Here is a 15,324-nt window from a genome sequence, read left to right as displayed (position 1 = left end):
AGGCTAGAAAAGATATAACTCAAGCAAAGGCTTGTCTAATAATGCTGAATATATTAGAGGATAAGGAAGAAGAAAAGGAAGAAGTGCTTGAACTAATGACTTTAAATGATTATAAAATCTAGAGGTAAGACTACATGATGGGACAGCATGGCCCACATGGAGATTGATCCTGGACTCCCAGGAGTCATGAGCACTGAAGACAATAGTATCACAACTACAAAGCAAGATGAGTGAAAAGACAAATAGGCATACTTATCGCATTGCTTTCTTATCGCCTGTACTCTGCAATAAAAATTATGTTAATAGAGAAAAAAATCTCAATAAACATCATAATTTGGCCTTTCCTATTTGCATCAGAAATGCAGAAAGACACACACAGGTAAATTAATGACTTTATAACCTCCACATCTGTTTTACTGTCTTGACACTGATGATCTGTTTTCTTTCTTTCTTTCTTTGTTTTAGAAGCTTAATTATTGCTGTCCTTGCGAATGGAGCACATCCTCTTCACTTGGATGATGCGGGGCCGTCTTAGTTCTTCATCCCAGTAGTACTCTGGGGAGAGCAGGCGCGTGGGCTTGTGATACAGGAGATACCTGTTGAGGTGGCTCTCATCATGCCACCTAGCCTCAATGCCATTTTCTCTGTCCTCCATGACCCCTTTAAAACAGGCTCTAGTCAGTTTGTAGACCTCGGCTACACTTCCCCCATAAAAGCTTGCTGTATAATAGAAGTCCCCTTCTCCTTTAGGGATAGCAGCTTGTGACTCAGTGCGTGTCTCATACGGTTTGCTGTCACGACGTGTGGTGTACTGCCAGGGGCTGATGGTTGCCACCAGTGCATCAATGATCTCCACACCAATGTGTTCAAATAGCTGGACATCAATGTCTATGTAGTAGAGATAGTCGACCTCATACTGGAATTGGCTGTGGATATATCTCCTGATGATATCCATACGGCTCATGGAGATATCCTGCCAGTGTGAGTGATTCTGGACAGGGATGACAAAGAGGTGATTCTCGGGGGCCATCTGAAGGTGAGAGATGTGGTCAGGATTGTCTGTGAACAAGTAGAAGTTCACCTGGTGCCCAGCAAGGAAGTACTTGTTGGCAGAGCTCATGAACCCTTGTATGAACTGGACATATCTGAGAGACAAGGAATGGAAGAGAATGGAGAGGGGTTCCTTCTGCTGAAAATGGTGGCTTTTCAAGTTCATTTGTTTCTCCTTTTCTATCCATTGTTCCCTTCTAATATTAGTGCTCTTCATTTAATGTAGCTGCTACCCCTTCAACCCTTCCCCATACTGCTGCACATTATACCGTTTCTCAGTTTTCACTATTCTCTACTCCATTGGTCTTTCATGCTCGCTATAGAGAACACATACCTTCTAAGCCGTGCTGCTCCCTAATATAACTGCATCGTATAAATACTTCTCCTCACCCTTCACTCTTACATGCTGCCTGTCTCCCTGACACTCTTTCTGCAGTTTAACTTTTTGACTTACTGTTCTAGAGAGGATCGAAATTATCAATTAAATAATTTTGATTGCCTCGAGGTGCCTGAAGTCTCTATTTAAACCTGGGATGCTTAGTGGAGGTAGAGGGAGTACAGTTCTTTACTAATTCAGAAACTCGAAGACAACCTCCCCTAGAACTTACAAGCTAAAATGGCATGGTTAATAATTTTACTGGAGCTAATATTTTCACTCTAAAATCTAATAGGAGCCCATTTAAAGTCTCAACTTTGCAGAATTTTTGTATTTTTTACCCCAGGTTAGAGGCAAAACTTGTTGTTAGAAACATAGCAGGAGCTGGAATTTTTTTTCTCAAGGGATCAAAATGCTAGTTATATTTCCAAGGATACTTTTTGCCCTTTGAAAGGCAATGTCTCCCACTTTTTCACAGCCAGTTGCCTTATTTGGGAAGTTGACGCTCACATGTCACATTTCTCCCAGTCTAAAGCTGCTCATATTCTGTCTTTGGAACCTTTCTCAATCCTGCTCCACCAGCAGTATTTCAGCATAGCTGGAAGAGAGAGGTTTAAGCAGTTGACAAGAAATAAATGACAAACCAATACTTTTTAACAGCAAAAGTGGCCACTCCAGTGACGAGGTTCTTCTGCATATATTGGGCATTCAGGATGTCTCTATTGAATGTGCCTTCCCAGACAATTGGAGCCAACCAGGGTGTCAACACCAGTACATCCCGCCTCCTGCAAGGAGTTTGAGAATGAAGGTAGTCTTTAGAGGACCTATCGAATTCATGAGGAAAAACACAAACTTCTTCAGCACAGATGTCCACCTTTGAGTTAACCATCTCAGACTCCCTTTGAAATCACTAGGGGTCAAGAAAGTACTGTCAATGAAATCCGAGGCATGAGGCATCTTATCCTGCAGTAGACACCTTAAATAAGTTAGATGTCTCTAAAATATTTGCTTCTCTATAAAGTATCTAACTGCAAAAGAACTGGAGTAAGTTTAGTACCTGTGCTCCCAATTCAGCCTTTGGTGATAGGAAAGTTAGAGCCACACCTGACTGTATACAGCCATACCTGACTACTATCTCAGCTTCACAGAGCCATGCGATCAGAACCATTTGTGTCCACACAGTATTTAATTCTTTCATCCAGTTTTAACATCCAGAGAGTGTACTGGCTCAGTCCAACATATACTCAGAGAGCAAGCAACCATGTAAACAACACACGCAATCAGGGGCTTTAGACACAAGTATGGGCTTGAGCCCTGAGTTAATTTGAAAGTACAGAGAAAAACAAAATTGGCAGAATGTAATTTGCTGCTGAGACTGTTTGGATCACCTTTTGGGGGTGCCACTGACTATTGAGCCCCTTAGCCCATACACTGATTAAATTTTTCTGTATGATTATTTAGATTTTATAAAATTGAACCAATACGGTTCTCAAGGCATTTTTCTGTCCAAATGTAGGTGTCTATATTGTAGATGCATAGACAAGTTGTCAGGGATCCATTATTGTAAGTGAAGAGAAACAAGCACTTCTATAGTATAATCAACCTTCTCATAATATAAGCATATAGAATATGTTTATGCCACAAATTCCTCAAAACTATTTTAAATATTTGTATGAACTACACCTAAGAATTATCTGTTTATACTTACTGAGTATAAAGGGGAAATCTAGCATCATTAGTTGAAGGTAGATATTGTTAGGGGAATTGCTGAATCTGGTAGCCCAGTAGAGGCAAGGCTGCTGAAACTCAGTGTCCCCTGGCCCAACCAGCAGTGAGGATGAGAATATATTCCCAGTAAACATGCACACAGGCACAGACATACAATGTACACATAGATACGTCTGGCCACACAGACATATATGTGTATGTTGTATACAGACAGAAAACAACACTTACGCAAACACAAACAACACAAAGAGTGTATCCTGTCCCCCTTTTCAACTACTGAGGATGAAAGCCCTTTAGTAAAAAATATATATACGCACATATATTACACACAGATATATATGTACATATGTGCAACAAGGATCCCTCCAGCAGCTGGCCTTGCAGAATTTATCCAGAATTTATGTCCCTGGACTCCCAGCCTCCCAGTTACCTCGCAAGCCCGTGTGCTCACTAGCACTGACACATATGCAGTATTGACCCCCCATGCTCACACATACACAAACATTCATGGTGGATCCCTCTATTAACTGGCCTTAGACATTCAGTCAACTCAGTAGCTGTCCTATGGATGTTCTCATCTCCGGCTCGCTCATACACATACACACATGCAGGTGGGTCTCACAGGCAACGCCCAGACCTTACAGTCTCTCCAGGAGTTGGCTTGGACCTCTTGGTCCCTCCAATAGCCAAATCTCAGACCATCTGATCTCTCCAGTATCCAAAGCAGGCTTATGGCTACTTTGATGCCTACCTCCCAAATCATTTATCTACTTGCCAGCAAGTACAGCTTGGCATTCGCTAGCTATTACACCCTGACATATGTACCCACAAAATATGCGTGCACTCCAGTCTCTCCAGTTGCTGGCATCACAAACATGTGGGCCTCCATGACCTGTGGTCCCCTGTCCAGTTGCTAGCACTTACATCCTCACTCATTCTAGTTTGGGACCACAGATCCACAAGCCCCTATGACCTGTGGTCCAACTATATTCACTAGCACTTAAATTTTCACTTGTTCTGGTCTCTCCAACTGTAGGCACCCCAGACACACAGGTCCCCAATCCATGGTCTGACTACAATCGCTGATATTTAGCCTCCATACAAATACATGCACACAGAAGAACCTCTTACCTAGGAAGACAGGTAGAAATAGAGCTTAGTGAGAAGACAGAGCAGACTGTGCTGACCAGGTACAGGGCATTGTCACAAAGGCATACTGACCAGCATGCTTTTATATGCAACCACCCCATTATATAACCTTATCCCTTTATTTTCCCATGCTCATTCCTCCCCAAACCACCTTGATCCCTCCCTTTCTCCACTTGTGCTTCCTCCTCTCAACATCCCATAATCCGTCTTGCGTAATCCCAGAATGCTTTTCCCTGCCATCCCATGCCCTTGTAGGCAGTAACTTCTCTCAGTCCGAAAATTGCTCTAGAGAGCCGCTCCCTTTGACTCACCTTAATAGATTTTATCCCTGGACCAATTGCTCTCCCCTTAAAGCCTTGGTAGGCACCTTTACACTGTGATTGTTTCGCTTATTAGGCTCCTGGGGTTCCCTGCCTCCCACTGTCCCTCTGTGCTCCTTTGTGTTGTGTGGAGATGAATCTTTTATCACATAACCTAAAAAGTATCTATACGACAAATCTCTGAAGTTATCTGAGAAGAACCATCCTTGATACATCTTCTTTTTCTTTTCAGTGCTTACAGATTTACAAAAATCAAGCTTACCTTGGTTTTGTCAGAAGCGGCTCAGGATATAATATGCTGTAGAAAAGAAAGAAATACATATGACCTTGGAATAATGTACATGGCCATTCATTATCACTATAATACAATAATAGTAATAACAAGAATAGCAGGGATCGTAAGGACATGTGGAGTGTAAAGACTTCTGATTTGAGAGGATATCTGGTTAATGACTATTCAGCATCAAAAGCAAAGACAAGAAACTAAGGACGTAATCAGTTAAAAATTTGACACACAAACTTTAATGAGCAGTAGATTATTAAAACAATAACAGGGAAGGAACTCTTAAGTCAGTGAATGACGGGCTGAGGCACATTGTGGGAATATGCAATATTTATATTTCGTGGAAGAGCCAAAGCAGAGAAAGGGAGAAATAGAAATAGACTGGGGAGAACAAATGTGTGAAAATGGAGAGAAGTTGGTGGACAACAGGGTCCAGACTTGTATAAACAGGATGTTGGTCACTCAGCTAGTTTGGCTAAGCCCTGAGTCTGATTATGGCAGTCTGTTCCATCTTCTTTTTGGACTGTATGTTTATTTATTTTCCATGTGACCTTGCTTTCTAGTCTGTGCATGCAGATGGATATGTCAGCAAATGTCAAATTAATCTAGCCTGTGAGTAGGAGACCAGAATCTGGAAAGACTTGAGGTCAGAGCTGGAGACTGGATAAGTGAGGCCCAAGGTCTGGGCATTGGATATCAACAGAGGTGCCGTCTGGTCTGGGCTTCGAGGAGATCACAGGCATGTTCATCCCTGTGAAACGACAGAATGGGTTGGGGTGTTTGTCCACTTGTGAACTATAGCTTCGATAAGCAGGAAAGAGCAATAGGATCAGGCACTCTGAGTTGTTTACATGACTCTTGCTTATGTAAAGAACACTACTCTTTGCTCTGTCTGGGTCAATCTTGGTGTGCCTTTATTCTGTGCATCTTTCAAATTTGTGTTCAGTTTACCCATAGACTGAGAAGGAGAAATCCTTGCGTCTTAAAGATGATGAGATTCATCTTGCTTTAACAAGAATAATAATTACATAGCCCTATGTTTTACGCTAAAGAAGCCATGGCAGTTCTCTGTAAACTTTGGAAAAGGGCAGCTGCTATATATTTTATTTCAAGTGAAGAAGCTATTCTTCACATCGGCCATAAGATGGCGGAAGAGGACAAGGGAGAAATCCCTCAGACTAATCACTTGCAGGATGTTCTTAGGTTTGTGTTTTAATATACTGAATCATGTATAACCTGAAACCTTCCAGTTACAGGGATGTGTTTCTGAATTAATTTAAGAAATATGGATACAACTCAGGGAAAACAGGAGAGTTTATGGCCTTTGGAAAAAGGGCCAGGCCACTCAGCAAGGCTACAAAGATGCTGTAGGGCTATGTAGGCAGAAAACTAGAAAGGCCAAAGCCCAACAAGAAATTAACCTGGCTTTGGATGTTAAGAACAATAAAAAGTTTCTATAAATATATTAGTAACAAAAGGAGGACTCAGGAGAATCTTCACCCTTTATTATTGGATGAAGGCGGTAACATAGGGACAAAGGATGAGGAGAAGGCTGAGGCACTTAAAGCCTTCTTTGCCTCAGTCTTTAGTAGGAGAGTCAGTTTTTCCCTGAGTACGCAGACCCCTGAGGTAGCATATTGGGGGGGAGCAGAATGAAGCCCCTGTAATCCAGAGGGAGGTGGTGAGGGACCTGCTCCAACACCTGGACGTACACAAGTCTATGGGGCCAGGTGGGATCCATCCGAGGGTACCGAGCCACTTTCCATCATTTACCATCAGTCCTGGCAAACCGGGGAGGTTCCAGTTGACTGGCATCTAGCAAATGTGATGCCCATCCACAAGAAGGGCTGGAAGGATGATTTGGGGAACAACAGGCCTGACCTTGGTGCCTGGGAAGGTCGTGGAACAGATCATCCTGAGTGCCATTATGCGGCACATGAAGGAAAACCAGGCGATCAGGCCCAGTCAGCACGGGTTCATGAAAGGCAGGCCCTGCGTGACTAACCTGATCTCCTTCTATGACAAAGTGACCTGCTTGATGGATGAGGGAAAGGCTATGGATGTTGTTTATCTGGACTTTAGCAAGGCCTTTGATACTGTTTCCCACAGCATCTTCCTGGAGAAACTGGCTGCCCATGGCAGCTCTTTTCATGTGGCTCTTTTGGCTCCTCAGTCTGACTCAGCACAGGTAGTCCACATCCAGCTACAATCCATTCTCCTCTTCATAACCCATCATCTTAGCCTGCTTAGTAGTCCACTGTAAGCAGTTGATTTTGACCAAGTCACCCAAGGTAACTATTCTTTTGATTTGGTTCCTTTTTCCCGAGGACGTTGATCTCTTTTGATAGATTTTCTTCCAGAAATCTGGAGATTCAAGTTAATCTAAAAAATTTTAATACTGCATTCGGTTCAGCCATCTTCACCTCGTTTGATGAACATTGGTAACAGCTGGGACTTTGTATAACACCTACAGAAATCCAAGTTCTGGCTGACACTGGCTCACAGAAGAGGTGAGAAGACAAGAGGACAACTCTGATCCTTTTGTTTTCAGTCCAGGCCTTATTTCACTTCTGATATTTCAAGGAGAATTATTCTCACCAGCCCCATGGGACTTGGGCTGGCTGGCAGCCCGGATTCTGGGATAGCTGGTTACTAATGGAAACAGGAGCTCTGTAAACTAAGTTCAGCATAGATAAATGAAACGTGACTTTCGCAGTCCTACTAGTTACCAGGTACTTCTCTCTTTCCTTTTCTCAGAATTCAGTGTAGCAACTGAGTTCAAATTCTATGATTCTATGATTCTATAATTTACAAAGCCACTATTTGGAAACAATCCATGCATTCCAGAGGGCCTGTAGATGACTACATGCAAAAGGATAATTTGAGACCATGGTAAAGGATAATTTGAGATCAGATTGCATCTGAATAGCTTCAAAACAGTCTGTGTTAATAGTGGTAAATTGTGGGTCTAGGTGTGTATGAGTTTGTGTGTAATGTCAAAAAACACTATCAGTAGTTAGTCAGGTGAAGATTTCACCTGAGGAGGGTCTTCCTGAATATGACTAAAGAAGGCCAAGAACGGAACAAAGAACAAAACAAAGAACAAAATTTCTCAGAAACTCCCAAGAGAAAAAATGAACTCCCTCCTTTTAGGTTTGTAGTAGTGAAACTTAGAATCTGAGAGGAAAAAATAATTAAAGAAACGTTAATGTGGAGCATATATATATTTAAATTTATACATCTGAAATTAAGTTAAATAAGTACCAGAGTTCAGTCATCTAAATATGAATTTGTCATCTATAATTCTTCAGAGAATCACAGAATGGTTGAGGTTAGAAGAGAACTTTGGAGGTTATCTGGTCCAACCCCATGCTCAAGCAGGGACACCTACAGCCAGATGCCCAGGAGCATGTCCAGACAGCTTGTGAATCTCTCCAAAGAGAGACTCCACAACTTCCCTGGCTAACTTGTTCCAGTGCTCAGTCACCCTCACACTAAAAAATGTTTCCTGTTGTGCAGAGGGAACCTCCTGTGTTTCAGTTTCTGCCTATTGCCTCTTGTCCTGGCACTGGGCATGACTGAAAAGGGCTTGGCTCTGTCTTTGCACCCTCCCCTCAGGTATTTATATATATATTGATAAGTTACCCCCCAAGCCTTCTCTTCTTCAAGTTGAACAACCCCAACTCTCTGAGCCTTACTTCATAGGAGAGATGCTCCAGTCCCTTCATCATCCTTCTGGCCCCTTGTTGAACTCTCTCCAATATCTCCGTTTCTCTTCTACTGTTTTTCTAGAGCCAATGGCTCTATTCTAGGCAATTCCAGAAAATAATTCATCCCACTGACCTAACGTGTCCCTTTCATAGACAATTACAAATCATCTGTAATTCTGACTGTTACCATTTAAAATAGCATCAACCAAGGACTCTTCTTTTTTAGCTTCTGAGATGGGTGGTGACAAGGGAGGGAAAAAATGAATTGAGCTCTAAGTAATCCGAAAACGTTTCAACATTCATCATAATTTCCCAGTTTCCTTTCTGAAAGGAAACAGATGAAAGACATAACGGTTTCTGGAAGAGTACCTTCCCTAAAAAGGCACGCTTTCCTATTCATTCAGCCTTGTTCTCAGCTGTCCTGACTTGTATGGGCCAGAAACAGAGTCATGAAAAAAATGTAATATCACATTAATGAAGCCAGAGGATATATCCTTACCGTGGAAGCATTGCAGATGTTTCATTTAAGTCTGCTTGTCTGTAAATGAGAGAGAAATAAAAGACAAATAAATACCTTACAGCACAGCAGTTTCATATTTTCCTTTTTCATGCTAGGAGGCCCACAAGAGATCCTTTTGTCTTTCAGGAGTACTTCCTTGATCCAGTGTCAATGGGTATCTAGTCAGTTAGCTGGCTATGATATTTACTTCACCTCCACATAATGTTAACCACATTTAAGTAATGTTCCTCAGACATACAACTCAGCTGGTCTAACTAGGCTTGAATGCAAAATAATCTATTTTAACACAGAATTGTGAGCTTCTCATCCAACACCCCCAAGTCCTTCTCCTCAGGGCTGCTCTCAAGCCATTCTCCGCCCAACCTGCATTTGTGCCTGGGGTTGCCATGACCCAGGTGCAGGACCTTGCACTTGGCCTGGCTGAACTTCAAGAGGTTCACACAGGCCCACCTCTCAAGCCTGTCCAGGTCCCTCTGGATGGCATCCCTTCCCTCTAGTGTGTCGACCGTGCCACACAGCTTTGTGTCATTGGCAAACTTGCTGACATTATTTCAGCGAATCTGTTCCTGTAGGGCATCTTCAGGAAATTTGATTTTAATTCTACATGGTAAGTGTCTGGTCCAATCTTCAATACAGTTTGTAGGTTGCTCATGGGTGCATGGCTGCATGCCTGCCCTCTAGAGAAGATGGCACTGCTGTCCATTCTCATTGTTTATGCAGGTTCCTGTAAATGGGTCACAAAATGGGAACACACCAGTCCTGATTCCTAGATTTTCCAGTAGGAAAACCAGGTTCTATAAAGTGGGAACACTAAAAGTAATAGTTTAAGCAAGCTAAGAGAGAGGTATAAAAAGAATCACATATACACATACACAGAAAGATATGTCTAGCCATATTAACTTTTTTTGGGGGCGGAGGTGGTGAAAATACTGTCTTATATTGGATACTTTTTAATTCCAAAACAGTTACAAGAATAATACATTCTCTCTGTCATATTTTGGTGTCATGTTTTGTTGGTGTTAAAGTTTATTTCTCCTTCAATCACACATGCTAGACTCCTTAAAGAATAGTGTGTGACATTGTGAATGCATTTAGAGCAGCATTGCCAGACAGTAACATGACTCCGTGTATTATGAGAGAGGTGATGAAGAGGGGATGTCTAAGCCAAAAAAGCAATGAGGATTAGAAATGCATAATTCATAAGGCAATAAAAGAAGCTGATGAAATACAGCTCAGTTAAAAGAAATAAAGCATTTTTTGTTTAAAAATATGGAAGTGTTTCATTATGGTAAACTGCTAGATTAAACTCTTTCTTGCTTCCATATTCAGAATCTGCTACTTCTCAGCGAGTTTGTGTACAACACCACATTAGAGGGAGTGAGTCAATATGCCAAAGGGCAAGGTTGCCATTCAGAGGACTTGGAAAGGCTGACAGGAACAACATGAAGTTCAGCAAAGGCAAGTGCAACCTGGTCCAGAGTAACCCTATGCAGCAGGACAAACCGGGGGCTGACTGACTGTGGCGGTGTCCTGGTGGACAAGTCAGCAGTGTGTACTTATATCAAAGAAAAGTAACTGCATCATGGCCCGTATTAATAAGAGTGTAGCCATTACCAAACGGGACAGACACTTTGGGAGATACATCTGCAGTACATGTCCCGTCTGGGACTCCCTAGGGCAAGAAAGAGATTGACATACAGATGTGAGTCCAGCAGAGGCCACCAAGCTGGTGGGGGCTGGAGACATGAAACAGGAAGAGAGGCTGACATAACGAGGCCTGTTCAGGTTTAAGCTGGAAAGGCTAAGGGGAGATCTTGTTGCTGTCTAGAACTACCCAATGGGAGCACGATACAAAGAAGATGGAGCAAGGCTCTTCTCTGATGTGCACAGCAAAAGGATGAGAGGGAATAGACATAAGTTGGAACTTGCAAAATTCCAATTATGTATGAAGAATTTTAAATTAACTTTAAGTGATGAGAGTGATCAAATACTGGAATGGGCTGCCCAAAGAGCTTGTGGAAGCACCATCTTTGGAGGTTTTTAAGACTTGACTAATCAAGTCCCTGAGCAACCTGCTCTAGCTGACCCTGCTTTGAGCAGGGGCTTGGACTAGATGAACTTGTCGTCCCTTTCAAACCGAATTATTCTGTGAATTCTGTGAAAGGGTTTCTTCTCCTTGCTTTGCATTTTCTTTAAAAGAATATTCTGATCTTTCAACTGTGATAATCTCAGGGCAGAATTAATGTCAATGGCCACATCTTTCTGCTTAAGACACTCCAGGAAGAATTGTCCAAATGTGTAGAGTGACCCATGTTGGCAAGGCTCCAGGCAAATGACTAGGCTGCTGGCTATACCTTACCCTGAGGTTAATCTAACTGACCAAGATATAGAAAGCTACTGTACAAGACATAAGAAATTGCTGGATATTGCAAATAAGAGTGTGGGAATCTGACAGAACCTGCAGATAGTGCTGTGCAGGATGGCTGGATTTCATAGCTGGTTAAGGGGGAATTTTGTGAGAAATGACCAAGATTGACAGTGTGTTGGAGACTTTTTAGGGACCAGATTCTTGAAAGGCCAACAACTCCTAGGTAACCCTACCAGTAACACTACATAAGTCCAAGGTCAGATAACAATATCAGAAATACAAAATTTAGGTCTGGATGTAGCAGAACTGTGAGCACTGGATAAAAAGTACCTAGAGGTGATTTGTTTATTTGGAAGGGGACTGGGGTGGAGAAATGGAAGTACATGGCTGGCAAACAGGAGAGTCAAGAAATGGGAGAGTGAATATGACGAATCATGTAATTAGGGCTGTCTAAGTGTACCATTGGGTAAACCTGGGTTTCATTTTAGCAATGTACATCAGGACAATAAACCAAACCTGTTTTTCTGATGATACCACAGGAGCCAGATCTGCTTCCACGAAGAGTAGAACCACTATGGGAGAGAGGTACCTCCCATGTCTAAAAGGGGAACACCCAGCACTGATGGACTGAGAATTCTGGTATCATCGTGCCCGCTCTTATTTGAGGATCAATGGCACTAGCAACTATACACCACTTCCTCGCACGTATCTGCTATGTTCTTATCCCTCTTTGCTTTATCAAGTGTGCCTAGTGTGTATGGCATGTAACCTGTGTCTCTACTGCGTCTGACATAGTTGGCTTATTACCAAGACATAATTTTGACTTTTGAGATTATTCAGGTTCAAAATTCATAAAAAGAATGGGATCTGTGTCACAGACCATATGAGTGTTATCTTCATTGTTTCACACAAAGCGTGTCAGTTGCATTCGCTCCTTGTGGATGAATCTTGCCCTCTTCCAGCAATAACATGTATAGGTATTCTGAATATCTTTAAAGAAACGCTGAAAAAATGAATACATATAATCCTAATGTGGTCTGCACTACATTTTCTAAAGGAGTTAATGCAGGGAACTTTTCCCCTATATTGAACCCACGTTTTTGCCTCCCATTAAAGCACAGCCCAGGATTCAACATATTCTCCTGGTGGACAATCAGCAATTGTCATTAAGAATAAAACTCAGGAATTAAATTATTCAACAAGCTAGCTGTTCTATAGGACAGAAGGCCCAGCTTTGGCACTATGTGTTAATCAAAACTGATGAAGAGGGATGATGTTTAGCAAGATATCCATATTCATAGGTCAGAGCTGTGGGAGAGCAGAGGTAAGAGGCCCTTACCGTGAAAGCTGGCACGAGCTCTGATTCATGTTGGTCATACTAAAAACAAAACACAGAAACGAACTTCAGATGAATGAAAAGAATGTCACAGACATAAGGCAGGTCCTGCTTATATAGTGGTGTACATCCCATGTTTCACATTTCAAGGCAATGGTTTGGAATTAAGGTCATTGAAGACACACATCTGACCAAATAAGAGTAGGTTTTTTCCCTATAATAGGTTTATAACATAATATAATATAATGTAATGTAATGTAATGTAATATAATATAATAATAATAAAATAATATACCTATTTTAATTGTGTACTTCCTTTAATTCAAGTTACTCCTAACACATCCATGCACATGCGTGTGCACACGTGCACACACACACACAGAGTTTAAATAATTCAAAATGCAGCTGTACTAATTTCAAAGGATTTACTTCTGGCTTATAGCAAAATAAAAGGTCCTAGTGGTCCTCTCTTTGTATTTGCATTATCTTATAACAGCAGCCCCAGATCTAGAAATATAATTAGTTGTCCAGAGTGTTATTTGCATAAGAACATGACACAGGCTAACTACCTTTAGATCCCTAAGTATGGGATTAATAGACTTTGTCAGGGCCCACTTCTTTCTAATGATTACAGAGGACACCTAGATGACTTTCTTAGAAATATACAGACAACTTTTAGGTGTCTAAACCAGGTGGGATTATACTGTCTTTTTATTACATGATTTTAGAGGAGCTGGATCAATCAATTTGTATTTCCCTCTTCAGAGTCCCTATGTTAAATCTCTGGAATCTGAGTCTGTTCATGCAGCTCAAGACATTCACAGTAGAAATGTCTGCATCTTAGCTGGTCACTGCAGGATGATTTATCCCGAAATGGAGATAAGCACTTCTACGGCATGTCTCTTCTGCTTAAGAATTAGTCTTAACAGATGAGTATTATCCTAGTGGCCTAGAATGACACACATGCGGCATCTTGAAAGGCAGGCAGAATGAAACTCAGTCCCTTACAGTGATATACCCTCTTCAGAGGAGGTTGTGGGTTCCTGGTTACTGTCTGGGGAGAACGGGTGATGGTACCTTGGACAGAATAAGAAAGCAATGAGTCAATGATAAAAACAATAAATCAAACCCTCCTCCACCCTCTTTATGACTGAAACTGTAAAACAAGTCTAACAGAACACATATTTGTGGGACCAAACTGGTGATGGGGGTGCGCAAAGCCCAGTTATTTCAAGAGAGCTGTCTAGCCTGGTGTTACCTGCAGATCTATTCACTCTGAAGATCTGCGGGTGATTTAATTTACATTTTATGAGGCCAAATATTATTCCAGCAAACTCTGCATTCCCAAATATTCCCACTTGATCTCAAGCCAGGCCCCAGGGCACTGAGCACATACTGTCAAAGCATCACTGTAGCAGGCTACTATAGGGACATGCAAACCAAAGGAGACCAGGCTAACCATTACACAGGATAAATACAGCTAAATCTACTCCACAGAGTACTAGCTTTATGCCAGGATCCTTCTCTTGGTCTGGAGTCCAGTGGTATGTAAACATGAAAATAAACACTTGTGCTCACAGGAATACACATAGGCCAGTTTCACAGAAGAGATGAAAATGTCCACACTTGTTTATTTTCATCTTTTGAATATAAAAAGGTCTCAGGAATTTATCTTTGTATAAACGCTTACATCGTACCTGCCTAAGTATTGCTAGAAGAAACAACACCCAAGCTGGGCAAGAAAAATACATACTAGTTGAGAATCATTATCAAAGGTTAAACACCCACCAAATTGCTCCAGTGATTCCTGCTGTCACTAGAATAGCCAGTCCATGTAATTTTGTGATTGCCATGTTGTTGGTGTTGCAAAAAAGATTGTGAACCCTGGAATGACAGTAAAGTGAAAAACCCACACAGAAGATACTGTAGTTATTAAATGTTGAATAAGCCTCCTGTTTTGGGCAGCAGGTCTGGACACAATACAGAGAAAAATCATTCTTTCTAGAGGGAAGGTTTTACATCTAGGTATTTATAATAGGTACTACATGCTTACAACGGATATTCCACAGACTGAGCTCATTTTAACATGGTAGTACAGTGTACAGTTTTATTAATGTACAGAATTCTCAGTTCAGATTTTCTCTGGATCAGGTTTTCTTCTTTTCCTGGCCAGTGCCTACTCTGCTGTTTGTCGTCTCTGCTCCAGTCTCTCATTCATCTTTTCTTCCTGTCTAGCTCTCCTTTCTGACCTGAATTCCTTGGGTTTTCTACTGTCTCTTACCTGTGCAGTTCTCTTCTTTTCTAAGTTAACGGTTCCAATCCATTTCTCTAGGTCATCTTCTCTTCTCTATCCACTATGTGGCTGTTCAAAATTGTGGTTCAGCCAAATCTTCCATTGTGTCAGCCTTATGAAAAGACTCTTCATAGCATTCTTTGTTTGTCCATATTACCTTCCCCTGCTCTTCAGCACCCCTTCCACCTGTA

The 15,324-nt window shown here is 41.6% G+C and overlaps 1 protein-coding gene across 1 annotated transcript; it reads right to left on the bottom strand.

The window, feature by feature from the left end:
• Positions 1 to 469: 469 nt before the first annotated feature.
• Positions 470 to 14,693, bottom strand: LOC134524776 (histo-blood group ABO system transferase 1-like). Its single transcript, XM_063354935.1, has 5 exons — positions 14,629 to 14,693; positions 13,849 to 13,917; positions 9,116 to 9,154; positions 2,077 to 2,211; positions 470 to 1,145 (listed from the first exon to the last, which is right to left on the bottom strand). Exons 1-5 carry the CDS (start codon positions 14,691 to 14,693, stop codon positions 470 to 472), a joined length of 984 nt encoding a protein of 327 aa, XP_063211005.1.
• Positions 14,694 to 15,324: the final 631 nt, after the last annotated feature.

Source organism: Chroicocephalus ridibundus, chromosome 17 (assembly GCF_963924245.1).
Source record: "Chroicocephalus ridibundus chromosome 17, bChrRid1.1, whole genome shotgun sequence".
NCBI lineage: Eukaryota > Metazoa > Chordata > Aves > Charadriiformes > Laridae > Chroicocephalus > Chroicocephalus ridibundus.
Note: the sequence above shows the minus strand (reverse complement) of the source record. Positions and strands in the feature narration are given on the sequence as shown.